At 31.2% G+C, this 18,796-nt stretch overlaps 2 protein-coding genes and 1 long non-coding RNA gene across 5 annotated transcripts; all 3 read right to left on the bottom strand.

Moving 5' to 3' along the window:
* Positions 1–670: 670 nt before the first annotated feature.
* Positions 671–2,669, bottom strand: LOC106390290 (SUMO-conjugating enzyme SCE1). Its single transcript, XM_013830722.3, has 5 exons — positions 2,461–2,669; positions 2,280–2,363; positions 1,207–1,359; positions 1,005–1,118; positions 671–903 (listed from the first exon to the last, which is right to left on the bottom strand). The coding sequence occupies exons 1-5, from the start codon at positions 2,527–2,529 to the stop codon at positions 841–843; spliced, it is 483 nt and encodes a 160-aa protein (XP_013686176.1). The 5' UTR covers positions 2,530–2,669; the 3' UTR covers positions 671–840.
* A 575-nt stretch (positions 2,670–3,244) lies between these two features.
* Positions 3,245–6,657, bottom strand: LOC106396866 (FT-interacting protein 3-like). 3 transcript variants are annotated; one of them, XM_022705758.2, is made up of 4 exons: positions 6,327–6,657; positions 5,966–6,042; positions 5,844–5,882; positions 3,245–5,777 (listed from the first exon to the last, which is right to left on the bottom strand). In XM_022705758.2, exon 4 carries the CDS (start codon positions 5,756–5,758, stop codon positions 3,428–3,430), a length of 2,331 nt encoding a protein of 776 aa, XP_022561479.2. In that variant the 5' UTR covers positions 5,759–5,777; positions 5,844–5,882; positions 5,966–6,042; positions 6,327–6,657; the 3' UTR covers positions 3,245–3,427. The 3 variants fall into 3 exon arrangements, with proteins under 3 accessions (XP_022561479.2, XP_013692822.2, XP_013692824.2); XM_013837368.3 differs by lacking the exon at positions 5,966–6,042 and having other exon boundaries at positions 6,327–6,654; XM_013837370.3 differs by lacking the exons at positions 5,844–5,882; positions 5,966–6,042.
* A 7,093-nt stretch (positions 6,658–13,750) lies between these two features.
* On the bottom strand, positions 13,751–15,717 carry LOC125585154. The gene is made up of 2 exons (XR_007322078.1): positions 14,776–15,717; positions 13,751–14,662 (listed from the first exon to the last, which is right to left on the bottom strand). It is a non-coding gene; the product is annotated as an uncharacterized LOC125585154 (long non-coding RNA).
* Between the last annotated feature and the right edge of the window lie 3,079 nt (positions 15,718–18,796).

The raw sequence follows: 18,796 nt of genomic DNA, 5'->3' as shown, positions 1-18,796 counted from the left end.
GGTTTTACAGTCATTAAATTTTCAGTTTATATTGAATAAAATTCGAAAAAATTGGTTAATTTTAGTTAGTTCGGTTATTATGTTTCGGATTTCGGTTAGTTCAGTTAGTTCTGTTCGGACTTGCAGTTAAGATTAGTACTATTTGAACTGAAATAACTGATTACCAAACCGAAAATCGAATTTTTTTTATATTACCAAACCGAACTTCCGAAAAACTATCCGAAAACCAAAATTTTCGGTTCGGTTTGGTTGGGCAAAATTCCGTTAAAAATTCCAGCCCTAGTTCGCACATTATGTTATGAGTCGGGTTTAAAGGTTCGGTTCGTTTAAAAATCTCTATCCCTAGTTCACACATTATGTTAGTAGTCGTCACTTTTAGGCATTTATCCCTGGAATAACATTTAACACATAAGCAATTGAACAGAGTGGAAATGAACTTTTGATGGCCAACACAAGAAATCCGACCTGCAATGGAGAGATAGGTAACAAGTTATCAGAGATATATTCCACATTTCCAACTAAAAAGATCTTGAGAATAAAGATCAATCACATATGACTTCGTTAGAACATGGAAAATAACAGAAACTGAACTAGAGAACATAGGTAATGTGTATAAACACAAGCAGACCCCAACTGAATAAGTAAGTACCAAGAATATTAACAGTTAACATAGAGAAAAAGATAACTTCTGTTTTCTGGAAATAAAAGGGATTCTAGTAGTGTCTCAAAGGTGCCAAAATGAGGAGTTTTTTAATCACCCGATTACATTTAAACACAATCACAAAGAACACAAAAAATTCATAGGTTTGTCATCAGTTTTGGTGTTCACTTCTGACGTTTTTAGACAATGGGAGGATACTGCTTATACTGAAGCTTGACCCTTTTCTTGTACTCAACTGCATCCTGCATATTTTTCCATCCAAATGAATCTCATCAAAATCACTTTGGTTTCAATGTTTCAGAAACTATGCCATCATAATAAGCGTTGTTTGCTGAGACTGTACCTGGATGAAGAGATGATAACCATCAGTTTGAGCAGGGTCAGCGGGATTAGGGGTGTCAAGTAAATCCTGGATACCGACAAGAATCTGCTTCACAGTGATGGCTGGTCTCCATCCCTATCAACATAACCAATCCAAGAACAGAGAGGTTGAGGAAAGTGAAGATTGATGAGAAATGCACAGAAAGAAGCAGAAAAATACTTACAGAATCCTCGTTGAGGATTGAGAGACAGACAGTTCCTGATGGATAGACATTAGGGTGGAAAAAGCCTTGTGGGAATTTGCATTTGGGAGGCTTGCTTGGATAGTCCTCGCTGAAGTGCATCGTTAATGGAAAAAATCCACCTTCCCAATCAGTCTGTAGTGTCAAAGTAAATTCCTTATGAATTAGAGTTAGAGGTTCAAGAATCATAATAGCAACTACTCTTATTAACAAACCATGTTCCAGATATCAAAAATCCACAAATTATATATGTAACGTTAGACTGCAGAGTTCATATCCAAAGTCATTTTCTAAACTAAGACGTTTAAGCAAGAATTCAGAACATCACAGGTGAAGATGAACAGTGAGATGACAGCTACTCTTTCTACAGGCAATGGGAAGAATCTGTAGTGTCAAGTAAATTCCTCATGAATAATGGTTCCAGAATTATAACAGAGCAAATACTCTTATTAACCAACCATATTCAAGATATAAAAACAGCCACAAATTACGAATGAAAGATTAGACAGCAGAGTTCAGATTCAAATATATGTCATTTTCTAGCCAAGATTTTTAAAGCAACAATTCGGAACACCACATGTGAAGGTAAACAGTGAGATGACAGCTACTTTTTCTACTAACAATCACAAAGAATAATGGGAAGAATCCAACTTTGCAATCAGTTAGCACTTAGCAATTATCATGTATAAGAAACTCTTATTAGCAATGAACCAGGACGAAAAGCTAAGTAAGCTGCACACCAGAGTTCAAATTCAAAAACATCTCCAAGAACACATTTTTATTTTATGCACCAGTTCATATCATCACAAGTAAAGATACCACACAGCTACTCTCACAAAATATAACCTTCCATAGTTATATGAGTAAGCAAGAGAATAAAGCATATAAGAAAAATTCGAACATGAATCCCTAACTGGTGAAAGCTTCGAACTTTGAAGACATAAAAGCAAATGATAAAGAATCCCCATAAGAAAATTCAAAAACCCTAATTTCACAAATAGCTGACGCACATAAGCAGAGGCAAAAGATAAATTGATACATGATTGTATACTTACACCGGCTTTACCAGGAATAGTGCAATGCCACACCATTAGATTCACAGACCCATCAGGCCCAGTCTCCGGCTTCGCCACAAAACCCTAATTTCACCTTCGATAAACACAATCAGAGACCAATAAACACATGCCCAAGGATCAAAATTTGAAATTGGAGAAGTATATAGAAGAAAACACATACATGAGGATGATTCTTCCTCCACGATTTCCTCTCCTCCGCCAAACGACCACGAGCGATTCCACTAGCCATCTCTCTATCTCTCTCTCAACAATCTCTGTTTCTCACTCTCTTTCTTTAACTGCTCTCAAATCTAACGCTCTCTCTCTCTCTCTCTCTCTCTGCTCTATATAACTCGAGAGGGATTGGGGGAAGATGAAGAAGTGAAGTTACGGATTTGCCCCCTTTGTTAAAGTGTAATCGGAGCATCGTACGGTCCAGATTTCGCGGTGAATGAATGTCCTTCTCGTCCTTTGCTCTCTCTAATGAATTGACCGTCGATAATTATTTTTAAAAAAATAATTAAAAGAAGAAAAGGCGTAAAGAAAAAGTCAATGGATAGCGTGAAACCTACGCGAATGAAACCCAGTAAAGCTACCAAAAGATTCTCTCTCTCTTCCATAACGTATTTCCCATTTATCACGTGGCCCATAAACAACTCTGGGCCCATTAAGCTCCCTTCAATTATTTCTCTCCCATCAAATGATTTGTGAAATAAAATAATCTTTTTTTTCTTAAGTGATTCTAACCATTCGTTTTCCATTTACAAGTTGCATATAGTATTTTGGGGTACCCAGTATTTTGCTATCCCATAGATTGTATACATAGCTAACATTATGTTAACGTATCTAGTGCTTGTTATTCCTTATTCAGCTTAAGACCATATGTGTCAATGCTTGTTAACTACTGTGTCTGCAACCAAACTTGTAAGACTATGAAATGTGAAGACAAACTAACCAGAGCAGAGAACATCAAAGCCACACAAATACTAATTTACTAATTTCAAACAAAAGTCTTGATAATGTAAAAAAAAAACAACATCAGAATCATCAACAAGCAAAGGAGTCAACATGACTTTAAAATAAGAAACAAATTAACAAGTCCGAAACGGACAATCCGAACTAAAGAGAATGCAGCTGTTTCTTTGACCTCAGAGCATGCAATCAGTTCTTGCAGGAAGCCTCCTGAAGAAATTGAGAGGAACCGACGGCAGCCTGTACCTAAACCTCGGATGTCTCAGAACATAGATTCCAACCAGAAGCGCCACAACCTGAAAAGGCGTCACATACAGAACAACAGCCGCAATCAAACAGAACAACACAAACAGCGCCGTTGCACGAGGATCACGCCAGCTCAGCAAAGACTGAAGCCTCTCTCCCTGAGTTGCGAGATCACCAACCACCGTCTGAATCCTCCCAGCAATACTCCTCAACCTATCATACCTCATCCTGACGATATCAGACGGTCGGGAAGTGGGAAAAGTGTCAAACTCCTCGTCAAGCTCGTCCGGGTGAGCTGAGTCAGCGTGTGAGAGACGCGTGTCCATGTGGGGAGGATGCCTCGGTCTCCAACGGTAGTACCATACACCGATAAGGAAAAGGTAAAGGAAGACGGTTGGCAAGATTAGCTCAGGGTAGACAACAAGGATGATGAACAAGAGATGGATCAAGACCGTTGTGATCGGATTCTTCCAGTTACAGATCTGTTCAAACCACTTCCCCACTGCTATCAACCCACTCAAAACACCCATGATCCTGAAAAAATTCGCTTTGCTTCTCCTCATACTCCACATGTGGGACCCAACATCAAGCATGTACTCAACCACCTCCTTCCTCAGCGGCGGCTCTGCTCTAGTCAGCCTCATCGACACAATCTGAGTCGCTTGGTGCCTCAGGTTATCAAGCTGGCTAACCGTTAAAGGATGGATGTAATGCATTTTAGGCAAGAGAGGCACCGAGTACATATACATCATGTTGAGCAGCGACGAGCAAGTGAACCTCACAGCCAAATGAATCTCTCCCATCTTCTTGACTCCGTTTGGATGCAGCACCAGGAGAGGATACGAATGCGTGTAGACACGATCCGTCTCCAGAGTAGAGAGACGGATCCTCACCTTCCCGATTCTTGAATCTTTCCCTCCTCCACCGTTCTTCTCACCACCTCCATGGAGATGGCAGTTATCAAAAACCCCAACGGTAATTACAGTACACGGATCAAAAACCTCCCACGTGTACTGCTCGTTCCACCTCGGCGTAAAGCTGTCTATAATAGTCCGAGTTCGAATCCACTTCTGACCATACTTCGCCACACAGTACGCATCCGTCGTCCCCCTCCCGTCTTTATTCTTCATAGGCATCAAGCCAGTGGCGTTAAGTATCCCGAGCTCCAACACGCCGATGTTAGGCTTCCAGAGCTGCTTAGCCGTCGGTCTAAGATCGCTACTGTAATGCGTAGACTCGTCGAGGACATGGTACCCTCCTTCCAAGCATATCCTCATGTGGATCCTGCTCGCGAACTTGATCTCCTTCTTCTCCCCGTCCACCATGATATGCTTCTCTAAGTTAAACCACCTGCTGTTCACCGGCCTGTGGTCAAACCTCTTATCTAAATGCTGCAACGGGATCGCGCATCTCCCTAGAACCTCGTCTTTGTTCGGAGCAACTCTGTCTTCAACACTTAAAATCAAAGGCTCCTCGAAAGGCTCAGCCGCTACGAACATCAGATCCTCGTTCCACATTGGGTTAATAGTCCTGCTCTGGGAGACTCTAGTCCGTAACGCTTGGTTTCCCACTATAGCCTTCACGTAAACCTCAGGGTACCTCCCTTTATCGCTTGGGATCAGATCTTGAGCCTCGATGACGTTAACTCTCAGGTACCAGAGCTTGGGGGAGAGATAGACTTTTGAGCGTATGTTAGCAAGAGCGTCGGTTCCGCTCACTGTCGCAGCGTCCGAGTGCCAAGCTTCAGGGAAGGCTTCATCAGCTTGAGTACCGAACCAAACAGCAAGCATAAGCTCTCCTCTCACTTTCTCTCCTTTAGTGCCCTCGAGTCTATACCACTGAGGCGCTAAGGGGCTATCAGGGGGAACTCTCTTAGGCACCTCGTTCAAATCAAACACGACGCGACCGATCAAATCGTCTTTCACGACGTCCTTGTCTTTAACCGTGGCTTCGAGGAACGAGGCTTGGATCCTGTCTTTGGAGAAGGCGAAGACTTGGTTCCACTCGGGGTTGGACTTCTTCTCGAAGTGACGCGTGGTGCCTTTGTAGTTTCCGAGCTTGACTTCGACGTAAGGGTCGCAGCTACCGGTTAGGTCTTTGCCGGGGAGCTCCTTGGCTTTGACGACGCGGACGTAGAGGTACTGCATTTGCTCGACGAGGTCGTAGGTACTGGTGAGTTTGTCGCCGGTGATTTTGCCGCCGCCGAGGTGGGGTCTTGTCTCCTTCAAGGAGAAGTCTTCGGGAGGTGGTCTCTGCATCATGTTTGCTTCGAGAAAGACACTACACAAAAGTATCAAAATGAGTAAGATTCATTAGCTAAAGATAGCAATAAAGATTGATACTTACAGAGACTATTGGTACTTGCTCCACTTCAAAACACTAGATCTGAAACAAGAACACCATTGTAAGAGAATTAAAGAATTCAAAAAAGCGAGAAACGCAGAAAAATAAAAATAAATGAATATTACAAAAAAATACTCGAATATAGCATCTCGCATTTTCTAGATCATACACAACAACCTCGTCAGCATCTCCGAGACAGAATCTAACGGCACAAAATCATGAATCAACCCAACATATATTTTAAAAAATCATCTTCCAGTTCACTTTGTTGAGAGTTTAAACCATTTTTTTCTTCAAAAATTTTAATTTTTTTTTTGAAAAAAAACAATGAGAGATACCAAAAACAGAAAACGACAGAGAGAAAGGAAAAATTAAAGTAAATCCATAGACATGCGAGTTGGAGAAAACAAAGCCTAAACAATGCTCAAAATCTAAGCGGTTATGCGATGTATCTAATGATAAAAGTTTAGATCTGACAATACACACCTTAGATCTTCAAAAAAGTAACACTCAGAAGCAGTTTCATGGATGAGAAGAAGAGTCCTATTATCCAGGCGAGAAGATCTCCGTCCTTAATGAGTAAGGAGAGTCACGTCTTCTCTCTTTTAGTTCGTCCTCGTTTTAATCAAAGTCTAATAAATAAAAGGAAAATGAAGACAAGACTAGTAAAAGCAGAGGGTATGCACTACTGGGAAAGGGAAATTTCTAGAGAGAGAAAGAAATAACATTGAAGAGGAGGGGAGAGAGACAGAGATTTATTGGTCTCTTCTTGTTGTTCCGTTGTCTTCTTCTTTCCTCTGCTTTTTCTACATTTTCTACATTTTTTAAAATTTTACTCGGTTAGGATTGATGACTATACAAAGAAGAAAGAAAAAAAAAATGCAGTAGAGAGACGCACACATGGCACTGTGCTACAAAAATATACGGGTGGGGTCCATGGAAAATCACGCAAGACATACCTTCCCGTTTTGAATCCCACACGTGTGAAGATAACGGTTCTGCGTAATAAAATATTTTATTGAAAGAAAAAAAATGAAATTTAAATAATCCTCGTTGTATTATTTTTCTGAACGGAAATATTGTTTTTAGTGGTACATTGTGTGTGTGTGTGGTTGTATGATACAAAATAGTAGAAGAAGAATACAAGTCATTGGCAGGCCGGCTCATTGGGGGAAAAACGGTGCAACCGCCCCAGATCCAAACACGTGTCCCCCCATATAATACTAATTAAGGTATCTAATTTTTTTATAAATCTATATTTTTATATATATATATAATTATAAATATAATAAATAAAATTGAAAAGGGTCCAAAATTATTTAATATGTATATAGTTTTATTTTCATTACAAAATATACAAAATATTACTAATTAAATTTTAAAAATATTTTAAACGTATATAAATTTTAGAAGGTAAATTTTTTTTTTCTTGCTCTAAAACCTCTAACGGTGATGAGCCTGCCCTGGTCATTGGATTCCTCCATGTTTCTGCATTCTATACAATAAGCAATACAAATTCGTACTTTTGTTTTGGCTGGCCCTGACTCTTATTTTTGTCGTTTGCTAGATAAAAGTTTCATTTACGGTTCGTATGCCGTTTAAGTGAATTAAGATCATTACTTCATACATTCATCTCCATATTCATTTAGTAAAAGTTTATGTTTTACCAACTACGTTTGATTGTTGGTAGCATTAGAACTTTAGAAGTTAGCTCTGTTGTGCGTTTAGTTTGATTTCGATGAAAAAATTATGATGGTTTATGCCAATGTCATAAGATGCTAGCAACGGTTAGTCTTGGATCTAAAGAAATGCTAGCCCGGTTTGAACTCTTCCCAATTATCAAAAAGTAATTCTGTTTTGCTGAAAACGTATTCTGGCTACATATTAAGCCTTTAGAAAGTATATACATATATAGATTATATTATGCTTAGAAAGGGGATAATGAATTGGTGGTGATTGGTTCGCCTGTGGCCGTAAAAGTTTAGCTGTAGGTAAGTCGGTTGTAGTTGTAAAGTTGTTACTGTAGATTAGGTTTGTTGCAAAGACTTTTGTTGTAGTTAAATTTGTTGTAATTGTAAGGTTTAGGCTGTAGATATTTTAAAATAAAATATGTAAACTATGTGATGTATATATGAAATATATTATTTTTATTAATTAAAATAATTGATATTAATATTTTTAATAAATTACCAAATTTTACTATTATTTAAATTGTGATATGCAAATAATATTTATGTTATATAAATATTTCAGTAATTTGAAAATACCCAAAATTAAATTAAAATAGTTATAAATATTTTTTTATTATGATTATTTTATTTCTTTCATATTATAGATAATTATTTTCATTTCAAAGATTCTACGGCCGATAAAAAAAGGATGTAGGTTTTCTGCCTAAAATACAAAATAATAAGATTTGCTTTATTTTTTCGTTATAGCTTAAAATAAAGCTAAAGTATGATTGGTTAAAATTAATAGAAATTTGATGTACGTTTTAACTTTTAAAAATAAAGATACAACATCATTTGGTAAATTAAGTGATTTTAAAAGAAAATAATAAAACTAAATTAGGAAGATAAAACCTAACCAATCATCTCTATGCATCGTTACTTCTTCACCAAACAAAAACAAAAAAAAGGTTACAACATTACAGTCGTAAATAAAAACAGTCACAGTCAAATGTTTTTCCTCGAATTTTACCTTAAGTGTCTGAAATCATAATTCCCACATCTATGCGTTCATGTAGGACATGTGCTTGATTTTTATAAATGATTATTCTTTATTGTCGGCATTAGTTTACAAAAAGAAACATCATCCTTTAGGTGAAAACAAGAAAAAGAAGAAAATAACCGGTGTAATTCAAGTTGCATTAGTTTAGTCTAAACTATACAAACATTCGGATTAATTTCTAGTACTCCATTATGATAGTTATCGATCTTCGTCAGTTTTTGGTGATAAATAATAAATGGTGTAAATGATATTTCTCTTTAGTCAATTAATGGGACTATAGGTTTTAAACACGTAAGCGAATCCTTCTGGTTAGGTATTTTACGTGATTGGGTATAGCTGGAAAATGGAAATTCATTAAACACTTTCGGAGTTGTTGTTGTTATAAATATATGACTCTCTTTTTCTAAGTAGTTTACAAAAAACCAAGATACTGTATATGTATCCAAAATTGGTATATGGACAATACATCTATATCATGTCTGTTCCCATTTGTCCGCTCTAGGTTAATACCTTATGAAACAAGGGTTGTGCATAGATAGTAGCTACTTGTTATAATTTACATAGTTTGTTTTGGTAACTATTGTCCCGTTCTTAATATTCGGTTTGTTACTGTACTGTCTTTATTTGGTATGTTATTCAGCTTAATATATACGTTTCACTCTTTCTTAAGTGCCTAATACGTGGTGCCTTTATTTGCGAAGAGGCCGTCTTTTTACCTTTTTTCTTTTTTCTTTTTTCCATTGTCCTCTATCTTTACGAAGAAGTGTGCGACCGATAAATGAATGCTTCTTCTCCAAGTTTTCGTATATATAATTTAACCAAAAGAATAGAGAAAAAAACAAAAATAGCACTAAATCAAGTTTTTGTTCCCAAACTAGCATTCAAAGTCAAAAGTCACAAAAATAACATTTAATGTTTTATCAAAAGTCACAAACTTAGGGTTTAGAGTTAAAGGGTGGGGTTTAGGATTTAGGGGTTAGGGTTTAGGGTTTAGAATTTAAGGTTTAGAGTTTAGGGTTTAGGGTTTAAAGTTTAGGGTTTAGGGTTTAGAGTTTAGGGTTTAGAGTTGAGAAATGAGGTTTTGAGGATAAGATTTCAAATTTTGAAAAATAAAAAAATTAAAATTTTCAAAAGATAAACTTAGAAATGTGCTATTTTGATCATTTTAGTTTTGGAATGTTATTTTTGTGATATAAAGTTAGAAATATGTTATTTTGGAGATTTGACCAAAAGAATATTTGATACACGATAAAATAATATTTAAAGGTTAAAAAGAAAGAACATTGTATTTGATGCATGCAGACACCACGTGTCGAACATGCCACCCTCAGATTTGTTGAGCTTCGTCGACTAGGAGATTTACCGTTTACCACCAACTACGATCACAATCGAAACAAGTTATAGTTTGACTCGTAACAAGAAGACGAATTTGCTAAGATTTTGATAAAATATTAGTAGGTAATAACATTAGTGTGTTACGACTTCTGTAATCAATTGTCAAAAACATTGCGCTATCGTCAGGAGTCATGACCATCACATTTGGACTGCAACCAATGTGAAACTCTAAGGCCAATCCTAACGAGACACCGAAACACCAAATTTAGGGTAAGTTCATCTCTAAAAACATCTCCAAATGACATTCTATAACTTCAAATATGAAGTTTTTTGCTCTGTAAAAAGGAACTTCGAGTAGTGAAACTCTATATTTGAAGTTTCACTATTCAAAACTTCAAATTTGAAATTTCATATTTTTATTTGCATTTTGGTTCCTACAATTACAAATCATATATATAATTCTTAAATATTTTCTTGTTTATCGTATTAATGCTTGAAAATTTTATATCTCATAAAAATTTCATTTTTTATAAATTAAGTTTTACACATAAAATTAAGTAAGATTTTAAAATAAGATTTAAATTTTTAAAACTAGATTTAGAAAACAACAATACAAAAGAAAATTAGCAACAAAATATTTTAAAAGAAAATTACACGAAGACATAATACATTATTTTGCTTGAAGTTTAATATTAATTATGTTATTTTTATTTAAAAATTATATTTTAATAAAATTTTATTTATTAATACTGTTGTAATATTTTTATATATGTGCTTAGTTATTTATAAAAGTTTTATAAATTTAATTTAATTATAAAAAATATAAAGACCATAATATGAAATAAAAAATAGTTTTGAAGTTAAGTTTGAAGTTTTCATTTTGGAGAAGAACACTTTCAAACTTCAAATATAGAATTTTTGAAACTTCATATTAGAGTGTGTTTTTGGAGATGCTCTAATAGAATACTAAAATTTACACCATCTCACCAAATTTGGTGTAAAATTGGTGTAACACTATTCATCACAAGAAATATTTAATATACATATTTTATTGTGTTTCATTTAATAATATAGTTCAATTCTTGTTATTAATTAGTTCAAATTTGTAATTAAACATATATATATATATATTGTATTATTTATATATTTTTTTATTTTTATATAATTAACTATTTTTATTTTATTTTCAAGTAAGAAATCACTAAATGATTATTATCATTTACTTTATATTATTAAAAAAATATCGTAGAAATTTATATTTTATTTTAATAATGTAAAATTTTAATTAGTATTTATAAAATATAGAAATTAATAACTTAGGCTAGATAAGATTAAAACATATTAAATTTGAAATAAACACTCAAAACATAAATTAAATTATTATTTTGTTATGTGGTTTTCATAATTAATAGTTAAATTTTTAATATTTATATACAATAAATACATTAAAGTATAATATTGTTAAACAAAAAATACAAATAAATTATATAAACGTAAAATTACAAAAGTTTAACAAATGTAATATCTAAGTGTGATAAAATAATTATTTATCAATTATAGTAATAAAAATGAAAAAAATATTAAACTTGCAAAACATCAAATAATATATAATATTACTTTTGGTGTAATATTTGGTATCATGGTTGGAGATGACCAAAAAAATAAGACATCAAAACACTAAATTTGGCGTAATTTTAACACCAAATTTGGTGTTATAGTTGGAGATGCCCTAACCATAATTGAGATGACTACCGTTCGTGGACTCGATGACTATAAACTTTATACTGTACTAGGGTATGTCCGCTCTACGGATGGGTAATAAGTAACAGAAATTACTTAAAATGTTTAATTTATTTTTAACTGAAATTAAAACTAATTTTTATAATTTAATTTAAACTAAGTTTTATAGAAGATTATTATATTGCTTCTTTTAATATTTGTTTTAGTTTAACTATAGTAATAGTTAAAATTAGTATTTAAATTGCTTTTAGTGAAGTTATAAGTAATATGTAGTGTGGAGGTTGATCCATTCTAACTGAAAATATATTTAAGTTAGATAGACTACATAAATATTTAAAAGTGATCATGACTATTTAAAACTGAAATATTAATTCCTTTGGTTGTTGTTAATTAATAGATAACTGAGTTTAATCTTTCATGGTTCGAACGGAATTTATTTACTTAGGATAAACATATGTTTGTTCAAATATTTTTTTTTGTAAAATGTTTGTTCAAATATAACATAGAAGGCCTTCAAAATATTGTTACATTACTGCAAACCTCTGCTCCGTTCAATATGTCATGTATTTTTCTAAAATAAGAAGTGTTATTGAAGTCAGTAAATTGTGTTTCTTGTACTTAAACTACCAAATATTAAGCCTAATGGTTAAAATCTGAAGATGGAAACATATAGAACAGGAAAACATAATTTTTATTTGTAATATTTGCTCATAATATAAGTTTATAGTACAAATGCTTGTACTTGAAAATGAGAAACATTTCAACAAAAGTATTGTGTCTCGACATGTAGGACATCTTATGTTCATTCGGATCCAGTAAATTATGCTCATTTGCGTAGCATTTGTTTTAAATTTGAAGGTTTGGTTACATATTAAGTATGAAGCATTATTTCGGTGATTGATTTTTTATTCAGATTTATTTTTATTGCGATTAACTAAATTTTCTAATAGAATTACTAAAATTGTGTTAATGAGGCTGTGTGAGCTGTTTTAATTGTGGCAATGTAGAGCTGTTGACTTATTTGTTTTATTTTAGATTATGTAGCTTTATTGTTTTTTTTACATATTTCGTGTATTTTATAATATATCTCTCATCGATACAAACTTCTATTTTTCATATTAGTTTTTTATTTATGTTAATGCTACGCCCGGGATTTTCCTAATTTTTTTTTAATTTAATTGTGTTTCTATAATTATATTTTGTTATATTTCATATTTAAATATGCTATAACAATATAAGTTTAATTCATATATATTTTAAAATTTTCAGTTTTTTTTTTTTAATTTGTGATTTTTTCTGTTACTACAAATGCTATAACATGATATAAAATGAATAAAAATAACTGAGTCTTTGTTATGATCTTTTTTCTGTTACTACAAATACTAAAAAAAAATCTTTGTACCCAACCTAAAGCTTATTTTGGGTCTAAAACCATTAAATTCATAACTTTCAAGAGAATTAGAAAAAATATTTTGATACATATATAATCAATTTTGTTCCATCTAATGTTAGAGCTATTTTTGATTTATTTGCACCATCTTTATTTTTTGCTATATATATATAATCAGTTTTGAACAATGACCCTAATTGTATTATAAAAATACTGTTAATTTCTCATAATTGGCTGTTGAGCAAAATAGTTATTGACAAAGTATAACAAATTATGTTATGTGCTTAAAATCTATATAGTTGTCTTTGAATTACACATGATAATGCATGATATGTAACCAAGACTTTTTTAAAGAAAAATAACAATATAGAGCCATCTTAAATATTTATAGCTTGTTTTTTTTCTTGTTTTGAATACCTAGCCTTACATTTTATTATCAATCTTGGATAATCTTCTTTACTAAATAGGATATCATCTCTGCCTTTAACTTCTACAACCTTCTTGTCTTTTTTTTATTATTAGTTTTGCTACAACCATTTGGTAACTTGAACACAACCGGTAACTATATATGAGAACCATATTTTCTTGCAAAACATTTTTCTAAAACCACCTAAAGCTAAAAACATTGTACTAAGTCATTTGTACAGACAGAACTTAGCACATAGTTTTTTTAAGCACATAGTTGTAATTGTGTTTTGCTATATTCGATTAAACATAGTGTACAGTCATATATTTTACCATTGACTTTTGATAGCATTGAGTTATCTTCATATGGACACACTTTTCATAAACTTCATAGTAAAACACATCTGAGTTACTTATAAAGAAAATCATATGAGAGAGAGAGACCAATACTCAAACTTCATCTAGGCAATCTTAATAATAACCACTACCTCATTTTTCACCACGAACAGCAACGCAATCTCTCGGTATATCGAACAAAAAGAAGAGCGAGTATTGCTTGCGAACAACACCAACGCTGAAGTATATAAGACCAGAGCCACGTCAACTCTGGTTCCTTTAGCCGGAAACAGCTCTTGTAAGCCGATATTTCCGACAAATCACGGATGTGAGCATAACTTATCATCCCCGTAACATTCGCAGTCGTAACACCACTCTGTGTATTACTTGGCATCGCAAGACTGATTCAAATAAACAGACTATGTCTTTATTGCAAGGCTCTCTCTAACTTTTTTCTATTCTTTCGTAATTTGGTTTTCTTACATAATGAAATAAGAAAGAAAACAAATAGATTCAGCAAAGTCTGACCTGTAAAATATGTAATCAGGGGCTTTTTGAACCCAAGAACTGAACCATAATAAACTATAGTTGACTACTTAATCTTACTTACTGCTTATCATAACAAAAATATTTAATAAGACACTTACCGATAGTACACCTTGATAATGTCTCCTTTGTGAGTCTGAACATCACATTTCCAAGGCTTGAATTGTAAAAGTGAATAATTCAATACTAAGTCATCTTCCAATCACGCAGATTGAGAGATCAAGTTCACCATGGAAGTTGGTACCAGTTGCTTCCCAAATATAACGACGCAAAAGAGCTTTTTTAGCATACATTGTCACCAATCTTCAATTCTATCACATCAGCTGACTTCTAGCATAAACTGAAGATGAGAAACAACAACATAAAGAAAAGGAGATCAGATGGATTGATGGCAAAGGTATGGGTTTCTGGAAAACAGAGAAGACCAATGAGATTAAATCAGAACGCCTATACCTGAGGTTAGAACAGCAAGCATAACCAAAAACTCCACAGATTTCATGGCGGCTGCAGGGGCTAATCATCTCTTCGTTCTTTCATTGATTATACGGCACAATTGCGGTAAGTTTTGGTTCAACAAATGTGAAAAGAAAGGATTCAATAAACATATCTCATTCAAAAGATCTTTTAATGGAAATTTATATATGAATCTGAATGCCAAAAATAATTAAAAACTAATATGATCATGAGATTTTAAGAATCATCGGAGAAGCATGATACTGGAAATTGTTTATTTTTTTTTTGGATTAGCACGAACTGTGAGGATGATGTTCAAGGGGAGAAGACTTACCCTTTTATAGGTAAAAAAGCACCGCCTAGAAGATGAATGAGTATCATTGAATGAGATATCATGCTTGATTTGCGTTGATGGGGTTAAGAAGTTTCTTAAATTCAATGAATCAAAACACTCGTAATGTAAGAACCAAAGACGAAACGGCGCAGTAGAAGCTTGAGACAGTGATTCTTCCCGACGATTCATATCTCTCGACATGCTTATCTTCATTTTTGGTCTGGAGATGGTAGAAGAGGACTAACCCTAATTTAGCTTTCGTCTATGGCGGAGAAAGCTGGAACTTTCTTTTGGGCTGGGATATTTACAAAACAGAATAGCAACCCATTATTACTGAAAGCCCACCAAGAACTCGGTGAATTAAACAGAACTCGCGGAAGATTGGACATGTGTCATGTTCTGGTGATAGTATTAAGTGACGTGTCCTCTCTAGAAGAGAGTTAACTTCTGCTTTATATTATAAGACTAGGGATTAACCCGAGCTACGCCCGGGATTTTTATTTTTTTCTAATTTAAGTTATTAAATTATTTATATTTAGGTTATGATATATATTTATATAAATGTTAAGATGCATGTCATAATTTAAATTTATTTTTAAATTTTAACACGTTAAATTAACATATTTTTTACTATTTAAATATTTTTTTGTAATTTTGTTGGCTATCTAGTTATCATATTTAGCAAAACTATCTGTTGATTGTTGGAATAAATGTTTTAGATATTTAATTAAACTGCAGAGTATTTTCGGATCGACCACATGCTCAACAATCAATCGATCCGTAAAAAGATGGTTGATCTCCTTGGCCAGGTAATTACAATTTTAGAAAAAGTATCTTTGATTTTCAAATATTAAGTCTATAACTATTCTTTTGAATATTATTTTTTTGAATTGTATTTTTTGATTAAATTATTATATTATAATGTTTATGTAAATATTTTTTGTGATGTTTGAATTTGTGCTGTTAGTATACTTAACCTAGATGATATTGATGTTTAACAATTTATTTTTTCTAGAAATAGAAAATAATGATATATCAAAACGTATCTAATACTTGTTAAATGATAGTATAATGTAAATTACATCCATTATTTGAAAATAACATTTGTTGTTTTTATTTTTTTTTAAATCAGAAATTATTTTTATTTTAAAATATTATTCATATATAATATAATAGTTTAAGTTTGGAAGATTAATCTATATATAAAAATTATGTATATTTTTTAAAAAATAATTTAAGATATTATATATTGAGTAACTGAATAAAAGCTGAATTTCTTATCTTGAAAATGAAATATTTTTATTTTTGTCTTCATATTATACTCACCAATCTAGCATTGATATATATAACTCAGTATGTTTTTAAAAAAACTTAGTTTTAAGTAATAAACGAATTTAATAAATTAAATTCATCACCTATTATGTTTTGTAAACTATATTTGAAAACTCTCTAAAATTATATTTTAAGCATAATATTACTATTATTTAATTTAAGTTATTTTAAGCATAATATATGTTAAACCGAATTAATTTATATTTACAATAGGACCATCCTAAACCGGTTAATAATCCAAAAACAATATTAAACCAACATGAACCAATACCTGATTCGGCGAGGAAAGAAGTGTTTCGGGATAAACGCTTGAATGGTTATTAACTGTAATAGTTTGATCATGAAAGAGTTAGTATGAATATTAACAATAAAATTATGGATTAGATTAAATTAAATTTGTAAGAATACCTTTGAGTCTATAAAAAGCAATTCAATTCCCATGAATAAGTTTGGCTTTTGGAAGTTGCGAGTTTCCCAACAATGAATCCACCTAACAAAAAGTTCGTTGTTATAAAAAATCTCCTTCAAGGTCATTAAAGGTTTTTGGGACGGCAAGAGTTGATGGTGGAACCATTTTTTTGCCAGAGTGCTTTGAAGTTTTCCTTGATAGTGTGAGGTTGATTTTGATAGAATAATGAATTTTATTGGGACTTTCTTGATGTAAAACTATACTTTTTTATTTTTTTTTGTTTAATGTGGTATTTCCATTTTTATATAATTTACTACCATTTTACGATGGATGTACATTTTAAGATAGATGTTTAAATCTTAATGTACTTTTTCCATTTTTTTAAATGTTTATTTTCATTTCTTATATTTTTTATTTACCTAATATCTATATTTTATATTTTAAAATAGATATTTAAATCTTAATGTACTTTTTCCATTTTTTTAAATTGTGTATTTACTTATATTATATATTTTACATTTTAAGATAGATGTTTAATGCTTAAAGAACCTTTTCCATTTTTAAAACAAAATTGTGTATTTACTTATTATTATATATATAATTCATATATTATATATTTACATTATTTACTTATTATTTATTTTCCTGTATATGTATTTCCATTTCTTGTACTTTTTATTTACTTAATATCTCTATTTTACATTTTAAGATAGATGTTTAAATCTTAATGTACATTTTCCATTTTCTTTAAATTGTATATTTCCATTTGTTATACTTTCTATTTACGTAATATCTATATTTTAAATTTTAAGATATATTTTTAAATCTTAATGTAATTTTCCATTTTTAAATTGCGTATTTACTTATATTATATATTTACTTATTATTTATTTTTCTTTATATTGTGTATTTCTATTTCTTATACTTTCTATTTACTAATAATTTTATATTTTAAGATAGATTTACATTTTAAGATAGATGTTTAAATACTAATGTACTTTTTCCATATTTTAAATTGTGTATTTCCTATTCTTATACTTTCTATTTGCGTAATATCTATATTTTACATTTTAAGATAGATGTTTAAATATTAATATACTTTTTCCATTGTTTTTAAGTTGTGTATTTCTTTTTTTTATACTTTCTATTTACTTAATATCTATATTTACATTTTAAGATAATTGTTTAATATTTAATGTACTCTTTCCATATTTTAAAAATTGTGCATTTACTTATTATTGTATATATAATTCATATATTTATAATATTTAACTATTATTTTTTTCTATATATTGAGTATTTTTTTCTTTCTTATACTTTATATTTAGTTAATATCTATATTTTATATTTTAAGATAGATGTTTAAATCTTAATGTTTTTTTTTCATTTTTAATGTAAAACGGCAATGTTTAATAGAAGAACTTGGACAAATAGTCAAATAGTTATATTTATGTTTTTTTTTCTTTTTTTATAAAATGATAATGTTACATTATGGAGATAAGCCGTTTTTTTAGTGAAAAATGGTAATCTTACATATGTTTAATGTAGTTTTTCCATTTCTTTATGTTGTATGTTTACATATTATTGTTATTTTTAAATGTAAAATGGTAATCTTACGTATGTTTAATGTAGTATTTCCATTTTTTATGTTGTATGTTTACATATTATTTATTATTTTCGAAATTATATATAATGTTTTTTTTACAAAATAGTAATGTTACATTATGGAGATAAGCCGTCTTTTTTTTAGTGAAAAATGGTAATCTTACATATATTTAATATAGTTTTTCCATTTTTTATGTTGTATGTTTACATATTATTTTTAAAAATAAAAATGTAAAATGGTAATCTTACATATGTTTAATGTAGTATTTCCATTTTTTATGTTGTATGTTTAAATATATTTATTATTTTCGAAATTATATATAATGTTTTTTTGTTTTTTT

This window comes from Brassica napus, chromosome C4 (assembly GCF_020379485.1).
Source record: "Brassica napus cultivar Da-Ae chromosome C4, Da-Ae, whole genome shotgun sequence".
NCBI classification, from domain to species: Eukaryota; Viridiplantae; Streptophyta; class Magnoliopsida; order Brassicales; family Brassicaceae; genus Brassica; species Brassica napus.
Note: the sequence above shows the minus strand (reverse complement) of the source record. Positions and strands in the feature narration are given on the sequence as shown.

Bases quoted from the DNA above. Each gene is read 5' to 3' on its own strand.
- LOC106390290 (XM_013830722.3), bottom strand. From the start codon at position 2,529: ATGGCTAGTGGAATCGCTCGTGGTCGTTTGGCGGAGGAGAGGAAATCG. The intron at 2,364-2,460 runs GTATGTGTTTTC...AGGTGAAATTAG, and splicing joins GGAGGAAGAATCATCCTCAT to GGTTTTGTGGCGAAGCCGGA. The intron at 1,360-2,279 runs GTAAGTATACAA...TTGACACTACAG, and splicing joins CTATTCCTGGTAAAGCCGGT to ACTGATTGGGAAGGTGGATT.
- LOC106396866 (XM_022705758.2), bottom strand. From the start codon at position 5,758: ATGATGCAGAGACCACCTCCCGAAGACTTCTCCTTGAAGGAGACAAGA.